General features: G+C 40.3%; 4 protein-coding genes and 1 long non-coding RNA gene across 6 annotated transcripts in view; 2 read left to right on the forward strand and 3 right to left on the reverse strand.

Annotated features, from left to right (window-relative positions):
* Positions 1 to 41: 41 nt before the first annotated feature.
* On the reverse strand, positions 42 to 3,354 carry LOC111431531 (chromophore lyase CRL, chloroplastic-like). The gene is made up of 9 exons (XM_023068205.1): positions 2,862 to 3,354; positions 2,730 to 2,779; positions 2,536 to 2,596; positions 2,425 to 2,460; positions 2,249 to 2,299; positions 2,011 to 2,103; positions 614 to 718; positions 355 to 447; positions 42 to 260 (listed from the first exon to the last, which is right to left on the reverse strand). Exons 1-9 carry the CDS (start codon positions 3,048 to 3,050, stop codon positions 126 to 128), a joined length of 813 nt encoding a protein of 270 aa, XP_022923973.1. The 5' UTR covers positions 3,051 to 3,354; the 3' UTR covers positions 42 to 125.
* A 1,083-nt stretch (positions 3,355 to 4,437) lies between these two features.
* On the reverse strand, positions 4,438 to 7,467 carry LOC111431545 (calnexin homolog). The gene is made up of 6 exons (XM_023068222.1): positions 7,260 to 7,467; positions 7,060 to 7,129; positions 5,349 to 6,478; positions 5,186 to 5,257; positions 4,979 to 5,101; positions 4,438 to 4,885 (listed from the first exon to the last, which is right to left on the reverse strand). The coding sequence occupies exons 1-6, from the start codon at positions 7,341 to 7,343 to the stop codon at positions 4,724 to 4,726; spliced, it is 1,641 nt and encodes a 546-aa protein (XP_022923990.1). The 5' UTR covers positions 7,344 to 7,467; the 3' UTR covers positions 4,438 to 4,723.
* Positions 7,468 to 8,747: 1,280 nt separating this feature from the next.
* On the forward strand, positions 8,748 to 10,526 carry LOC111431688. 2 transcript variants are annotated; one of them, XM_023068392.1, is made up of 3 exons: positions 8,748 to 8,843; positions 8,963 to 10,075; positions 10,450 to 10,526. In XM_023068392.1, the coding sequence occupies exon 2, from the start codon at positions 8,975 to 8,977 to the stop codon at positions 10,055 to 10,057; it is 1,083 nt and encodes a 360-aa protein (XP_022924160.1). In that variant the 5' UTR covers positions 8,748 to 8,843; positions 8,963 to 8,974; the 3' UTR covers positions 10,058 to 10,075; positions 10,450 to 10,526. The 2 variants fall into 2 exon arrangements, with proteins under 2 accessions (XP_022924160.1, XP_022924159.1); XM_023068391.1 differs by having other exon boundaries at positions 8,748 to 10,075.
* Positions 10,203 to 15,113, reverse strand: LOC111431687 (LRR receptor-like serine/threonine-protein kinase GSO1). The gene is made up of 2 exons (XM_023068390.1): positions 10,841 to 15,113; positions 10,203 to 10,760 (listed from the first exon to the last, which is right to left on the reverse strand). The coding sequence occupies exons 1-2, from the start codon at positions 14,262 to 14,264 to the stop codon at positions 10,387 to 10,389; spliced, it is 3,798 nt and encodes a 1,265-aa protein (XP_022924158.1). The 5' UTR covers positions 14,265 to 15,113; the 3' UTR covers positions 10,203 to 10,386.
* LOC111431690 overlaps positions 14,495 to 15,787 on the forward strand; it is a 1,920-nt gene continuing 627 nt past the window's right edge. The window contains exons 1-2 of the long non-coding RNA XR_002708555.1: positions 14,495 to 14,579; positions 15,429 to 15,502. This is a non-coding gene — a long non-coding RNA (uncharacterized LOC111431690). The remainder of the gene's footprint in view (positions 14,580 to 15,428; positions 15,503 to 15,787) is intronic.

Raw genomic sequence — 15,787 nt, forward strand, 5'->3', positions numbered from 1 at the left:
ACACATATGAAAACATTTGACAACAAGAGACAGACAAAACATGACAAGCAAATGCAAGATTTTATTTCAGATAGGAAAGGTGACGGAAATTTACACTATATATAAGATAAATTATCAAGTGACTGTTATTGCAAGACAAATGAGCCCTCTATTCTTTTCTCCATGGACTGCTGAGAGAAATTTAGTGGAGAAAACATGTCCTTGAGACTGTTGGCTGGAACTGCCTTGAATTCGTAAGGTCCTTCTTTTGTTCCCCAAACCTGTAACAAGCAAATCAAACATTAAATTTATTAGAGGTTCACACTGTCAGATGCCACTTCACAACATTTTCTCAGTATGTAATAAGAATTAAACCTGGTTTCCATCTTCGTCGTAACCCCTCTCCCAGGTATGTACTTCATTATTCTTTAGGATAGATAATTCAGAAGTACAGTAGGCTGCTCCATTCTGCAATGAAGGAAGCTCAATGGTAAGGGAAGGGAGTAATAACTATTACTGGAACGTTGCGGTCGGGATAACTAACTTTTCAGCCTTACTCTTGGCATTTTCACAGATTTGAAAAACCAAACAAATTATGTGGAATGATATCTTAGGTATCCAGATGCTCTCTTACCCATGAATTTGGAAAACCGCCGGGTGGAGTAGAACCTTCATACAAGCAACGTTTTCCACGATCACAACGCTTAAGATGTAACGTAGTTAAATGCTCTGCAATGTCCTGTGCATAAAAATCTAGACTTGTATGAGATTCATCCAGCAACATCCAATTCAGTTTCAGTGAAGAGCAGACTTAATCTAACAATAATAAAATACCTGTCCTATGGATTTCCTTACAAATAAGAATGGATTTTGTTTGGATCTTACAGTAAAAATAATAATGCTAATCTTATAAACTCCATGAAACAATAAACGAGAGCTTTGTAAAAGATTTTTAAAATACTCTGGTAAATAATCCAAGAAAGATGATAATCTAAAATAGACACGTAACCTCGGAGGCACCAAAATTCTAATTCTGCTTCACTATTTCACAACCATGTATATCTTCACCGTTAGCTACGGTACAGTAACTCATGTTCACTTGGTTTAACTTAATCAGTGTCTCATTTCTTCACCAAACCGCTCATTCTATGCATTAATGAGGTATCATTTAGAAGTTATTGTAAGACATGGAACTTGACCGGGTCATTAAATTGATTAACAGATAGCAAACCACTAATTCAAAATCCAGACCAAGTAATTACAGACAGCATTAAACTCATATATCCATATATCCAAATCTGCAGTCTGATTCACGGCTGCAGTTCCAATGGTTCAACTTGCTACCTTGCAGAGACTACGACCATACTTTGTTCTCTTCAATGGATGGTTTGGTAATGCCGTCCAACATCCATGCCCATCTCACATTTTTTACTCTCTCAAGTCTTCACAGTGAAATAATGTTAAGCTCAATATGAAAATCCCACTTAATACTTAAATTTAGTTCCCTGCTCAGAACCAAACTTCAACTTTTTGCTTGATCCAACCATGAAAAATTAAGGTATAAACATGGATTTGAGGCCCTGGTCAAAAACAAAGTTGATCAAATTGGGGCGCTAAAATTCGGATACGCTAAGGCCAGAGTAGAGTATAAGCGGCTCTAAGAGAACTCTGCGTCATATATTCTCAACCAATAGACATTATCTTAGGAACAAGACTATGACAACTGAAAAGCTAAGACCCCGTTTAATAACCATTTTGTTTTTTTTTTTCTATTTTTAAGCAATGCTTAGTTCGAAACTATTTTTTGATAAGTTTTCTACCTTCCTTGAGAACACATTTGAATTCTAAGCAAAATTTTAAAAACAAAATCTAGTTTTTAAATACTAGATTAGCAAGTTCGCAAATATTGGTATGGTTTCTTAAAACTAAAAATGATACGATTATAAAAACAGGCCTAAAATAACATAATTAGAACCAAACTTATATCCAAGCAATAGAAAATCTGATGAAAGTATTAAGCAGGTGGCTAACCCCAACAATTTCTTCGGGAAGAGGACGTTGATCTTTTGTCCGATCACAAAAATTCTTGTACTCCTCCATTTCCCGAATGGCGTATGAGCTCAACTGCAAAGTGAACAAATATACGAAACTTTTGAAGCATGCATGTTACACACAGAAGACGCAAACCATTATGTTAGCTGCAACAAATTTATGGTTTAGGAATACATATCCTCCGTTCACATCAAGTGGAAACAACATATGTGCTCACCTCCACATCACATTTCATCTCTTTTGAACAAGGCTTCACCGTATAAAATCTCTGCAACCGTAGAACTAATTGAATTATTATATGTATAATGAAGGAAAGTTAAGCAAACCGAACGTAGGAGTTCATCGATGGTTAACTTGATAAATTCCGAACTTCAAACTAGGGAAGAACAATACCTGACGAAAGGGTTTTTGAGGAGTTCTGGAGAATGCCTATCAAAACAAAAAATAAAATGATATCTGATATCTAAATGGAATATTAGCGGGCAGGAAGAGTGCTAGACTCACTTGTTCAAAGTATAATACCGTAGAACCATCGATCATTTCTGCTGCAGGGCACGTAACCATTCTAAAACACAAAATCAAAATCAATCCTCCATAAATTTTCTAAACAAGCCCTAGTCGAATACAATTGAAAAGGGGTTCATCATTCAGAAATTGAAGAATTCACAGCTACTAAACAGCGTTCACATATTGCGTACCTGATATTGAAGTAATTTTCAGGATCCCTAGCTGCTTGCTCCTTCGAAAACTATCCAAAGAAAAGAAGAAATTCAGAGAGGAAAAGAGAGTAGCGCAATTAGGGGTTGTGCGAGGAGGTTAAAAACAGAAACCTTCTCGCCAGAAAGGGACTGAGAAACGAAGCGGGCATGATCCCATCGCGTTGTGGACTTAGTGAGGCGTTTAAGCAAAAGGGCACCACCAAAGAGTACCAAAGTCTTCATAATCAAACCCCCAGCTCTGTTCCATCCTACTGCGTTGTTATTATCATTGTTCGAATAGGAATCGGAACTGGAACCCATAGCTTCAATTCCAGCGCTCTCAAACACCCACCATCCCTGATCTTCCACAGGTTCCGAAATGATTCAGAGCACGAAATGGAGAGTAAAAAGCCGAGATTAGATTCGGAGCAGAAAAGTTGGAAGAGAGGGGCAAATGGAGAGAAAGTAGGAGGCGCGCGTTTAATCAGTGTCGTCAAGTTTGAGACGCCATTACTCCACTTTCCATTACCAAAATTTGGGCGTTCTTTTCTGTTTAGTCTCTTCAATCTCCCTCGATGTATACATAAAAAATGTGCGGTGGCCACACAAAATGAGTGCACACCAGTTTAATTCCTTTTTTGCATCTCATAATATAATATCCTCTACTAATAATATGTAAATCCCTTCAAAATCTCCTTTTTTCTATTTTTTTTATATTAAATTATAATTTTGGTATCCCTACATCTATTTTATTAGCTTTTAATAAATCTTCATTATATATACACATATATATATTTCGTCTATTTTAGTATAATAATAATAAAAGATGGTTAGATCATTCCAATTTTATTTATTAAAATTTTAATAAAATTTTAGAATAAGACACTAACATATTTACTTTACTTCAGATAGAAGTTCTCCTACATTCATGGGAATCATGGAATACCTTACTCTAATAATCAAAGTGTTACAAGTGAATATCTTGCTCTTACGCTAAAGAGAAATCATACAATGTGACACACAAAATTCTCTCAAAAAAATTGTGACACAAAATTCTCTCAAATTTCGATGTCATATCATCGACTTCCTATACAAGTCCATTATATAGGAACAATTGTTTGAATCATCTTATGAAATTAAATAAGATTAATATTAGAATGGTTGTAAAATTAATAACCAAATTAATAATATTCTCATTTAATCAATGGTTATAAATTGATAAAAAAAAAAAAACCTTATAACAATTTATGACCCTATCGTACCAAAATCAGCCCAAAAAACCCACATGGGGTGCTTAATCTTTTGATTATTGAATTTTATGATAAATATAATATATAAATTGGTATATTTTGAAAAGTTTAAGGATCAGAATTGAACGTGTCATTAGATGCAAAATCATCTATTGTTCCTACCATGTGACGTGGACTGCTCCAAACCCAAAGAATATCGTGGATTTCTTTTTCTCGATTATTTTTTAAATATAATTAATAAGAATGATTTTACCGGGGAAAAAAGGTCCCAAAACGAATTAAGTTTTTGTAATGTAATCACTAATTTGCGCGCCATAAAATAACAGCAAAATGAAACTATAAAATAGATGATGATAATAAAATGCTAAAATGGATGGTTTTATAATTTGACTAACAAATCAAAACAAGCATTTTTAAAGCTATTAGCTATGAAATTCGTAAAAATAAATCATGACAACTAAAATGAGAGGCGAGGTATAAAATTGAAGGAAAAAAATGGTAATCCAAAACAATTTTGTCCTCAAAATCCTTCCTGTCGAGCCCACACCCAAGTTCCACAACCCCCAACCAACCCAACACAACATCTTCGTATCTAGACTTCAAAATAGTATGCTTTCATGACTGACTACTGACTACCGAAAAAAAATGGAAGAATCAGCTTTGCTTACACAATCACAGCGCTACTTTCTTTCAACTTTTGCATTCAGAACCCGCAAATTGTAAAAACATTCGATTCTTCCCTCTCTAATTATCTCGTCTAGCACCAGACCGTCGACGAGGGGGTGCAGCAGCACCAGCACCAGCACCAGCCACTTCCTTCTCTTCTCCTCCTTCCTTTTCTCCACTTCCACTTTGATCGTTGGAACTCTCTGCTGCAGCTACCGCGCTCGTCTCCTCTTTCTTTGCCTGCAACCATACAAACAAACAACGTAATCCCCTATATACTCCCATATGCCAACCTTCTTTCATGTAAATAAAATTCTAGAGAGCGACACCCACCAGTTGCTTTGTCTTCTTCCCTCCGAAGACTATCCTCAATAAGATGGTGAAGAAAACCACCAATACAGAGACTATGATGCCTATGGTGAGGTTTGGTTGCTTCTCTCCCTTTTCAATGACATCCTGCACGCATTCACACACTCACTATAGGACCATACTAAATAAATAGAATCCAAAACGAGTAAGACAGCACACTTCCTCACTTACAAGTATTTTTGACTTGTATTGACTTAGGAAGGGGATGTCTGCGATCTTGTAGAGGACATCGAATACTTTCTTCTGCAGGATAGTCACATAAGCCAGGGATGAGAAGAGACATTTTAGTGTTTGATATCAGTGGGAGAGTACCAAAACTGTGATAGATCTATACCTGATATTCTGCAAGACCATCTGGCCCAGCAGCTGCTGCTTCCTCGGCCTTCTCTTTCTCCTTCTCGACTTCGAACTTCGGCTTCCATTTGGCATCTCGGTATGCACTTGCAATTTTCTCATCTTTGGCGATCAAAATGTTGTCGAACAAGATACCATCTTGCATGGTCCAGATCTCAATTCCAATTGCAGCCACAGGATCGAAGTCGGGTTTTCCAATTTCAAAGTAGCTAGGGTTAGGGATCTGCCTAGGCTTCCAAATTCCCTTGTAGTTAGGATTGTCAATTTCTGGGGCGTGCCACTTACCCTTGTATGCAGGATTCCTCTTCATTGGCCTCTTCCATTCACCACAACCCGGACCTGCCTCACATTTTGGGTTATCAATCTTTGGGGCCTCCCATTCACCATCCTCTTCGTCATCCCAATCTTCTGGCTTGGTGGCCTCAGGATCATCTATCTCCTCAGGCTCATCATCTAGCCATCCTTCAGGCTTTTCAGCTTCCACATCTTCAATTTCCACTGGTGCATCCTCGTCCCAGTCATCTGGCTTCACTGCATCAGGATCAGGAATTTTCGCTCTCTCATCCCAGTCCTCGGGTTTCTTGTCGTCTGGATCAGGGATTGTCTTGGCAGGAATTAGTGGAGGCTCAAAATCATCCTCAGAAAGGAAACTTCCCTTCTTCTTCTCGCTCCCATCAATGAGAATGCGCACATCATCGCCAGATTCCAAAATGGCAGTGTAAACATGAGACAATTTGTCAGCTGGAACAGAAGGAGGATTCTTCAGATGATGCTCAACGTACTCCCCAGTCTCAGGATTCTTATGCTTCAAGATGAAGTGCACCTTGTTCGTAGCCCCACACTTGTCAGGTCCGAACATGATAGAGTAAGGAGACTCATTATTGAACTCCTTAGCTTTCCATCCCACGTCTTGGGGCCGCAGGTATTTCAGATAGGCACCACCACATTCAAGCCCATTTTGAAGGCGAGTCTCAAACTGGAGAACCACAGTTCCATCCTTGAGACTCACTGGCTCATCGAGCTCTTTTACAATGGCGTATTTTCTTGCCTTCTCACTTACTAGAAGCCCGTAATCATCATGTCCCTCACTCTTAGAATGCTTCCAGACACCTATAGAACACAACAGAATAATAAGTTACCTAAGCAACTCTACCTAATCAACCAGCGTGAAAGACTACATATCTATATATCCTCTTCTAATCTTTATTCCACCATCTAAATGCCATTAACTATTCAAAATTGAATCAAAAAACTGTTCGTAATTAGCAAATGATGCGACACCCCCCAACTATGCCATAAAAAAGCCGACAAACGTAAATGCCTAAAAATTAACCAGCCATTACGATAAAACTACCAAAGCCAAAAATTGCTATAATCGTCAATAATTGCGGAAGTCCATATTTCTTCTCTTCATGTCATTGATCAAACTAATGTCTCATACACTAACCCTATCCACGTAGAAAATGCAAGATATAACTTATCGATGAGAGAAGTAGATACAAAAAGATAGGAATGAAATAAAGAAGCATTCATCAAGTAAAATCGAAGAGCCAACGCATTCACTCTGTTTCCTCCCTTTTTTCACTTACAGATCAGGCTATATACACATCCAGCAGGAAGCAATTCAGAATATGCAGAAATTACAAAGGATCAACGAATATTCCACAACAGACACAAAAAGGAAAACAAACCTTGATAATCGTCCTTCTCGGACACGATCCAGCGGCCTTCAAAACTCTCGTCGAAGGACTCGTAAAAGATCTGAACTCCACAAAAACAGAAAGGTTTTAGATAATTAAACAGAACCTTAACATTTAGAACAACCAATTGGATCTTAATCCAAGAGAAACAAACAAGGAAATGGCGGCCAAAACAAGCTGAAACAGATTACCTCGTCGTCTGATGCTCGGAGCTGAACAATAGAAACGCAAAGAACAAGCAAAGCCGCAGCTAATCCAAAAGGGACCGCCTTCATCTTCTGGATCTCAAACCCTAAACTCTACAGAGCCTTACAAGACTAGATCCCAATCGAAACAGAACTCTCTTAAAACATTTCAATAAGTTCCGGCAAACCTCTCCGCCCTTGTACTAAAATTCCATATTAATAGATCTCGAAAGCATTTGCATTGCGTTGTTTCCGCCAATCAAATTGTGTGCCACGTGAAATGAACCAATGAATACTCACCACGTAGCCAACTTCCGCAAGCGTGGAGTCTTGTCCGGTTTCCTTACGTCGATTAAATTGGGCTTTGTTTCTTTAGGTTTCGCAATGGAGGCGGCCCATTTCATCTTTAAAGCTAGGTTGACGTTTTGATATGAAACGACACTCGAAAGCCTATGTTCCAGCAGTTCTTGCCTTTTCACCTTCTTAAGATTTTAATGGGATTGCCTTAAATGGTTTAACACGGGAGTCTAATACCCGATGAGAATCCAAATGGATGGATGCTCGGAATGTCCCATGAGATAGTTGTTGAGGATTATTGAAAATTAGTCCTACCTTGGTTAATTTAGTGGAAGATCATGGGTTTATAAGTGAGTAATACTATCTTCATTGGTACGAGACATTTTGGGGAGTCCAAAGTAAAACAGTGAGAGCTTATGCTCAAAGTGGACAGATTCCTAACATGTTATCGGAGTCATACCCTAAATTTAGTCATGTCAATAGAATCCTTAAATATCGAACAAGAATTGTGAGTCTCGAAGGTGTAGTCAAAAGTGACTGAAGTGTCAAACAAATGGTGTGCTTTGTTTGAGTGCTCCAGAGAAAGGAGTCTAGCCTCGACCAAGGGGAGAATTAGTGTCAAACAAAGGGTGCCCTTTGTTTGAGGGTTCTAGAGAAAGGAGTCGAGGCTCGATTGAAGGGAGGATTGTTGAGGATTATTGGGAGTGAGTTCTACATTAGTTAATTTCAATAGATGTTTTCGAGCAAGTCATGATAGTCGAGCTGTCCCAAGACATGGGATGACATCACAATGCATGAGTCGTGTTGTCGGGAACCAAGACGAGATGATGGGATACAACGTCGCATTGAGAGACCTTGGCTCCGGTAGAGGCAAAGTCGAACCGAATGACTTGCTAGCAAATAAGTTGTGTCGCAGACGATTGAATATGTATGCGCGCAGGTGGCATTTGTGGCCGAAAAAGCTTATATTCCGCCCAAGTAATGTCCGGTTGGCGAAGCGAATGATGATTTCCCTGGGAGACTATGCCAACTTATTTGATTGGACTAAGTGACCAATCGATTGATTACACTCGTATTGTACAAAAATGAAAAAGAAATTAGGATATTAATATATTAAAGATTTACGTGTGTATCGTGAGAAGACGTCTGAAGCCATCCCTGCTACATGGTATTGAGCTCGTGCAGCCCGCTAGCCATTCTACTAATTAATTTTCTCAAGTCAACATCTGCTTCTTGGCGAGTTCTTACAAATGCAAGAACAGATCATGCAAGACACTACCAAATTCGGCTCAAGTAAATGCTTCCCACGTCCTGAGAAATCATGGCTGATAATCTCTTTCTTCTTTCTGTTGTTATAAATGCCGGCTGTTCTCCAATTCCATTCACCTTCAAATTCTTCCTCTCTGTCACAGATTTCTCCGGTGATGGCACCTGCACTGCCTACGTCGGATAACTTCAACAATGAGAGGTTGATGTCCGGGAAGCTCGTGTTCGTTGGTTCAACGTATTGTTCCGATGATGATGAATGTGTGGAAAAGGAAAAACAGATATCGGTTGATCCAATATCATTGAGACAGTCATCGGCGAGAGAGGATATGATTTTCGATCCCATCACGGCTCCTGATGCCCCTGATCTTCATCTTCCGCCGCCGCTACCTCCGACGCAGTTCAAGTTCTTAAGCTACAGCCTGCCGAATTCCGTCAATTCATCTCCCCGATTCGGTTCAATGAAAAAGAAAGGAAAACTTGAAAATCAAGAATCGAAACTTAAAATTTCGAATTCGACGAAGCTCAAATCGTCGGTGCAGGATATACAAGTCGCTCTACAAGAGGATACTCAATTTCGAAGGAGTAAGTCATGTGGCGAAGGCAGAGCAAGTGCTCCAGCCGATGATTTGGATCTGTTGTTGAATAAAGCAAAATTTCCAGAAACGATGAGTTACGGTGATTTCGTTAGAACTGAATCGAACAAAGATTATCGTAATGGTGCAGAGAACTTAGAGCCTACCGATGACGGATTTAAATGCGGGGCTCTCTGTTTATTCTTACCGGGATTCGGCAAAGCGAAGGCCGTTAGGTCAATCAGAAAGGAAGAAGAACCAGAGATAGGAAAAGTGAGGATATCGAGGACCGAGATTGGAAGCGTGATATCGAGGACAGTTTCCATGGAGAAATTCGAATGTGGATCATGGGCTTCATCTGCCATGCCAAACGAAACTGGCGAAGACGACTCCAGTAGCAGCCTTTTCTACGATCTGCCAATGGAGTTAATAAGAAATAGTGTGGATGCAAATGCGCCAATCAGTGCAGCTTTCGTCTTCGATAAAGATCAGAAGGGAGTTACAAAAAACAGTTCGTCACAAAAATCTCACGAACCGTCACATCATGTTCGATTCTCGGCATCGTCTCCTTCAGGACCTTCCTCGCCAGCGTCTTGCATCACACCTAGATTGCGCAAGGCAAGAGAGGAGTTTAATGCCTTTCTCGAAGCCCAAAGCAATGCTTAAGCATTGAACTCTGTTTAGGTACTTCGCTGTAAACTCATGAAGAACTCTATACATGCTCTAATTCAATTGTGATGGGAGAATCATGAAAGCTAACTCAAATGAATTGCTTCAAATATAATGTTAAAAGTATTAGATTCCCATCTTGTTTTCCAGTAGGTGAATTGAGCATTCTAGAATCTGTGCTTTGTGAGAGCTTAATATATCATGAAGCTATTTGATAAACTAGAACATTTTCTATCATCTAAAGATCACACAAATTTGTTTCTTATATAACAAAGGAGCAGTCATTGCTCTGAAACCAAACCGATCATGACCAATGAACCTATTTCTCAAGAATATTGATCTGTCTGCATCTTCTCATAGCCCACTGTTCTTGGATTATAAACGTGCAGGAGCTGATCGCAAACTTTCCGAGATGCTGGCCGTTCTTGTGGCGCGGTTTTAGTGCATAGCAGAGCTATTTCAAGAACTTGAAATGCTGCAGATTCTTCATTGGGCATAAGCGGCTTCAAACATGGGTCTATCAACTCCTCCCTATCAGCCATACTTCGCATTCCAATTCGTGTCTCTACCCACCTTACCATCTCCATATCCACTCCAAAAGCTTCATCTGTAGGCATCTTGCCACTTATGAGCTCCATCAGTACAATTCCCATGCTGTAAACGTCACTCTTTTCAGTTGCCTTCAGAGAATAAGCATACTCTGGGAAATGGAAACGTACATCAGTATGTTAACTATGTATTTCCATCACAACTAAATCAAGTGAATAAAAATGGTGTTACCTGGAGCTATGTAGCCATAAGAACCTGCAAACCATGTTTTGGATTCTGTGTCAGTGTCGTAATTCTCGACGATGGCTTTTGCTAGGCCGAAATCCCCCAAATGTGCCTCCATATTGGAATCAAGAAGGATGTTGCTTGATTTGATGTCCCTATGGATAATCTTGGGCAAACAGTCATGGTGGAGATATTCCAATCCCTGAGCCAATTGAACAGCAATCCTGAATCTTGCCTCCCAATCAAGCTTCTTTTTCTTCTTCCCATTGACTGGTTGTTGGTGCAACCAGTCCCAAACACTTCCATTCTCCATGTAATCATAAATCAACAGATTTGAGCCTGCTCCTCTGTGGATGCAATATCCCAGCAGCTTCACTAGATGTCTGTGCTTTATCCTTCCTAGTGTCTTGACCTCTCTTATGAAGCTTCTATTTGACAAAAGATCATCTTTGCACAATATCTTCTTAACAGCAACAGTTTCTCCGCTGTGCAATTCGGCTCGATAGATTGTTCCAGAGCCTCCTGAGCCGATAATGAAATCGTCACTTAAATTGTTTGTGGCCTCCATAATTTCTTCCCATTTGAAATCTCGATTTCCACCAGGGTTATGGAAAAGTGGTCTTCTCTGTGCTTGGGAAGAACTAGATGAATAAATGCAGTTGACCTCACCCCGTCTTTTGAAACTTTCTAGTTTGTGTTTATAGAGAAGGGTAACTGTAAGCAATAGAATTGCCATTCCTGCCAAAGTTGAAACTGCAGATATGGCTATCACTGCTGCTTCACTCAGACCCGATGATCGGCTCGAAGAAGCTTCACTACAATGACCAAGAGGACCTCCACAAAGTTGATGGTTTCCTTGGAATACACTATCTGGCCAGTGTGAGAAGTCCTTGTCCAGTTTTCCTTCTAGTTTGTTGTAAGCTAGGTTGAGCTTGCCCAAACTGGTCATCTTACCAATGTCTGGAGGGACTTCTCCAGTCAGTTCATTGTGAGATAGATCAAGCGCTTCTAGTTTGGACAGCAGAGCAACAGAGGAGGGAATTTCACCGGTCAGGTTATTGTAACTGAGGTCCAATATGCTCTGAAGATTCTGTAGTTGGGAAATCTCAGCTGGTATTTCCCCATCTAAAGCGTTTCTCGACATACGAAGCTCGAATAATTTGTTTACCTTACCAATAGCTTTAGGAATTGAACCCAAAAACTGGTTATCATCAAGGTTGAGGATGTTAAGTGATACCAGGCTACCAATTTCCATGGGCAATGTTCCATTAAGTAGATTTCCATTTAGAGTGAGCACAATCAGTTTGGAACAATTGAAAAGCTCCAAAGGCAGTGGACCAGAGAACTGATTGAAAGAGAGCTTAATCTCTCCTAATTGAGGCAATCTACCAAGCCACATTGGTATAGTTCCAGAAAGAAGGTTATTGTTAAGATCAAGGTGGGTCAGTTTCTTACATAACGACAACTCGGCCGGAATAGACCCTGTAAGAGAATTTCCTGATAAATCCAGCAAGGACAGTTGACGGATCTTCCCCAAAGCCGGCGGAATTTCGCCGGAAAATTTGTTGTTCCCTAATCTCAACCTCTCAAGGGAGGAAGAGTTTCCGAGTTGAGGAGGGATTTCACCGTCAAACGCATTGTGTGTAACGTCGAAAGAAAGAAAAAAAGGGGAAGCACACAATGGAGCAATGCTTCCATTCAACCTGTTTTTGGATAGATTTATTCTTGTAAGGTTTGTTAAATTGATCAATGAACGAGGAAGATTACCTTCAAGAGAATTGTTGTAAAGCATAAGCTGCTCCAGAGCTCCGAGGAAGCCAAATGTTGAAGGAATCCCACCAGAAAGACGATTGTCAGCTAAGTCCACTATGGTCAGTTTATGGCAGTTACCCAAAGTGGCGGGAATTTGACCCACAAGTTCGTTTTGCCTGAGATGAATGAAATTCAGCTCCCTCAATCTTCCAATGCTCACCGGAATTTCCCCACTGAACCGATTCCCAAAGAAATCAATCATCTGCAAGTTTGAGCAATTCCCCAACTCGAAAGGAATTTTCCCCGACAGCTGATTGTCGTAGAGATACAAAATTTCAAGTTCCCCAAGCATGCCAATCTCACGTGGGAGATCGCCCTGCAGATTGTTATGGTAAAGAGCAAGAGTCTTCAAACTGCTGAAGTTTGCAATCGCCGGTGAAATTGAACCCACTAAGCTGTTGTTATGGAGGAGGACATCAGTCAAGCCCCTCAATTCATAAAACTCATCAGGAATCGACCCATTAAGTTTATTGTTAGACAAATCAATCTGCGTTAGCGATCTGCATTCAATCAACTCCACCGGAATCTCGCCGGAGATTTGTATCTGAGATAGAGACAAGTGCTCTAAACTGGAAGTATTGGAACATAACTTTCTCGGTATGACACCAGAAAGATGATTGTTCGATAGAACCAAGAACTCCAAGTTCCCCATATTGCCCAACTCCTCTGGAATTCCCCCTGAGAGCTTGTTCATAGACAAATCCAGATTCTGGAGATTACCCAATTCAGCAAGTGAAACTGGAATTGAACCCTCGAGTTGGTTTCCCATTAGGTTCAAATATACAAGCTGACCGAGTTCCCCAAGCTCCACCGGAATCTCACCGGAGAGAGTATTATTAGCGAGGTTCAGAATTTGGAGATTCTCAAGACGACCCAATTGCATCGGTATCGAGCCATTGAGACTATTAGCAGCTGCAGTGAAAACAACGAGGCTCGAACAGTTTCCAAGCTCCCTCGGAATCGGACCCTCGAGTTGATTTTGTTGTAGAACCAAATCCTCAACTCGGCCGAGCCCGCCTAGTTCTGGGGGTATCAAACCGCTAAGACTACACGAGGCCAAACCAAGAGTAACCAAATTCACAAGACTTCCAAACGAAGAGGGAATGGAACCAGTAAGTGCGTTGTCGCCGATTCGCATAACTCGTAAACTCGTCATCGAACCCAGCTCAGCCGGAATCGGCCCACTGAGTTGGTTAGAGAAAAGGAGCAAAGATTCCAACGAATGGAGTTCCGAGAGGTTTGTTGGAATGGGACCCATTAGGCTGTTGCTGGAAAGATCAAGGTGGAGCAGGTTCTGTAACCTACCGAGTGCTGGCGATATAGACCCACCGAGTGACGAGTCAGAAAGGTTAAGTCCCACCACTTGAACCGAGCCACCCGCCGAGTTAGACCCACAAGAAACCCCTCTCCAAGTGCAGAAATTCGGATTGCTCTCAGACCAACCCTCCAATACTTTCCCAGGGTCATCCACAAATGACTTCCTTATCTCCAAAAGCACGCCTAAACTCGAACCACCATCCAACTGACCATTGCACAAAACGAACCCATATGGAACAGAGCACACAAAAAAACAGAGCACGACAACAAATGGTAAAAACAGAGCAGAAGAATCAGCCATTCTGCTGCAAATGCAAGTAACACCCTATTCTTGGAGAGATTTCAAGAGATGATCAGAGGTACATATTCTTCAAAAAATAGTAGAATTTTAGACAGTACTTATGGAAGACGCGTGGTGAAAAATGGTAAGAGGCAAAGAGCGGCGCTGCATGGAAGAAGAGCCATGGTTTCTCGAACTCTACAGATAATAATGACTGCATAGGCAAATGGTTGGGAGATATCGATCTGCCCGTCAGGCAAATGCCATAAATGACCATCGGATTGCTACAACGCCATTATTTATCTCCATTTCAGATGAGGATCAGAATCAGTTGAGGTACATCTCTGCTTTCATAGTTCCATAATAATAAATAGAATGTCGGGAAGGTCAAAAGGGAGGGTCAGAAAGGCCCATAATATAAAACTAAACAAAAAAGGGTTAACTATTTGTGGAATCATAATTAGGCGATATGGAATAATATCAATACAGTCACAGTGGTTGGAAGGAGGGAGATGGTGGGTTTGCTTGTTATAATGTCTTAGCTAAGAAATGGAGTGAAAACCAACTCTGTAGAGAAAGTGAGCAGTTGAAGTACCTAATTGGCTTAGAATATGAGCTAGAAAAAGTCAAAGCTCTGTCCCACACACAATTTCACTAATTCCCCACGTATGCAAAAGCAAAACCAATTCCACAGTTGAAAAAACAATGAAAAGAGAGACAGAGGGGCAGAATCCATGCAATATTTATATGGGGTTTTATGCACTTTTGTTGGCTTCATCCTACCAAACCTTCATGTCTTGTTCTTCTCATCTTTTCTCTTCTGAAACCCTTCTTGTCTTGCTATTCGTACTCCACAATTTTTCTCCATTATATTATGTATATTTGTTCATCTTGTTACGTATAAATCAACCCGTTGTTGGATGATAAAAGTCCCACGTCGACTAATTTAGAGAATAATGATGAGTTTATAAACAAATAATACTCTCTCCATTGGTGTGAGACCTTTTGAGAAAGCCCAAAGCAAAGCCATAAGAGCGTATGTTCAAAGTGGACAATATTATACAATTATGGAGAGTCGTGATAATATCCACTCATGTGTTTCCATTTGCTTACCTTTCTCTTTTGAATTTCTTGAACTCCCCAAACTCATGATTTATTGTATGACTAATATCACTGTATATTAAGCTTGAAGGGTGGAACTCGAACTTTATTCGCTTGCAAGAGGTGAATGGAATTGAATCTCTCCCCCTCGTCATTAGGTATATTGTTACCTATTGATCGTTTTAGTGGGTATTGTTCGTTTTGACATGTTACCTATTGTTGTCAGCCTCACAGTTTTAAAAGCAATATGCTAACAAAAGGGTCCTACACCTTTTGTAAGGAATGCTTCGCTCTCCTATCTAATTGATAATGAGTTAAAACGGGCAATATCCTAGTGAGTATTGAGTTAAAAAGCATCATTTGATTGACTGAAAGGTTTGAAATCTCTACCTAAATGATATATAGAGGTTAAGAAGGGGAGGGGAGGGGGGGGGGGGGGGTTT

Source organism: Cucurbita moschata, unplaced genomic scaffold (genome assembly GCF_002738365.1).
Source record: "Cucurbita moschata cultivar Rifu unplaced genomic scaffold, Cmos_1.0 Cmo_Scf00036, whole genome shotgun sequence".
In the NCBI taxonomy this organism is placed as follows: domain Eukaryota; kingdom Viridiplantae; phylum Streptophyta; class Magnoliopsida; order Cucurbitales; family Cucurbitaceae; genus Cucurbita; species Cucurbita moschata.

Excerpts from the sequence above, each read along its gene's own strand:
- LOC111431531 (XM_023068205.1), bottom strand. The coding sequence starts at position 3,050 with ATGGGTTCCAGTTCCGATTCCTATTCGAACAATGATAATAACAACGCA. Across the intron at positions 2,780-2,861 it reads AGTCCCTTTCTGGCGAGAAG|TTTTCGAAGGAGCAAGCAGC; the intron begins GTTTCTGTTTTT and ends TTCTTTGGATAG. Across the intron at positions 2,597-2,729 it reads GAAAATTACTTCAATATCAG|AATGGTTACGTGCCCTGCAG; the intron begins GTACGCAATATG and ends TTTGTGTTTTAG.
- LOC111431545 (XM_023068222.1), bottom strand. The coding sequence starts at position 7,343 with ATGAAGGCGGTCCCTTTTGGATTAGCTGCGGCTTTGCTTGTTCTTTGC. Across the intron at positions 6,479-7,059 it reads CGAGAAGGACGATTATCAAG|GTGTCTGGAAGCATTCTAAG; the intron begins GTTTGTTTTCCT and ends TGTGTTCTATAG. Across the intron at positions 5,258-5,348 it reads ATGGTCTTGCAGAATATCAG|AAGAAAGTATTCGATGTCCT; the intron begins GTATAGATCTAT and ends ACTATCCTGCAG.
- LOC111431688 (XM_023068391.1), top strand. The coding sequence starts at position 8,909 with ATGCCGGCTGTTCTCCAATTCCATTCACCTTCAAATTCTTCCTCTCTG.
- LOC111431687 (XM_023068390.1), bottom strand. The coding sequence starts at position 14,264 with ATGGCTGATTCTTCTGCTCTGTTTTTACCATTTGTTGTCGTGCTCTGT. Across the intron at positions 10,761-10,840 it reads TTATGGCTACATAGCTCCAG|AGTATGCTTATTCTCTGAAG; the intron begins GTAACACCATTT and ends TCCATTTCCCAG.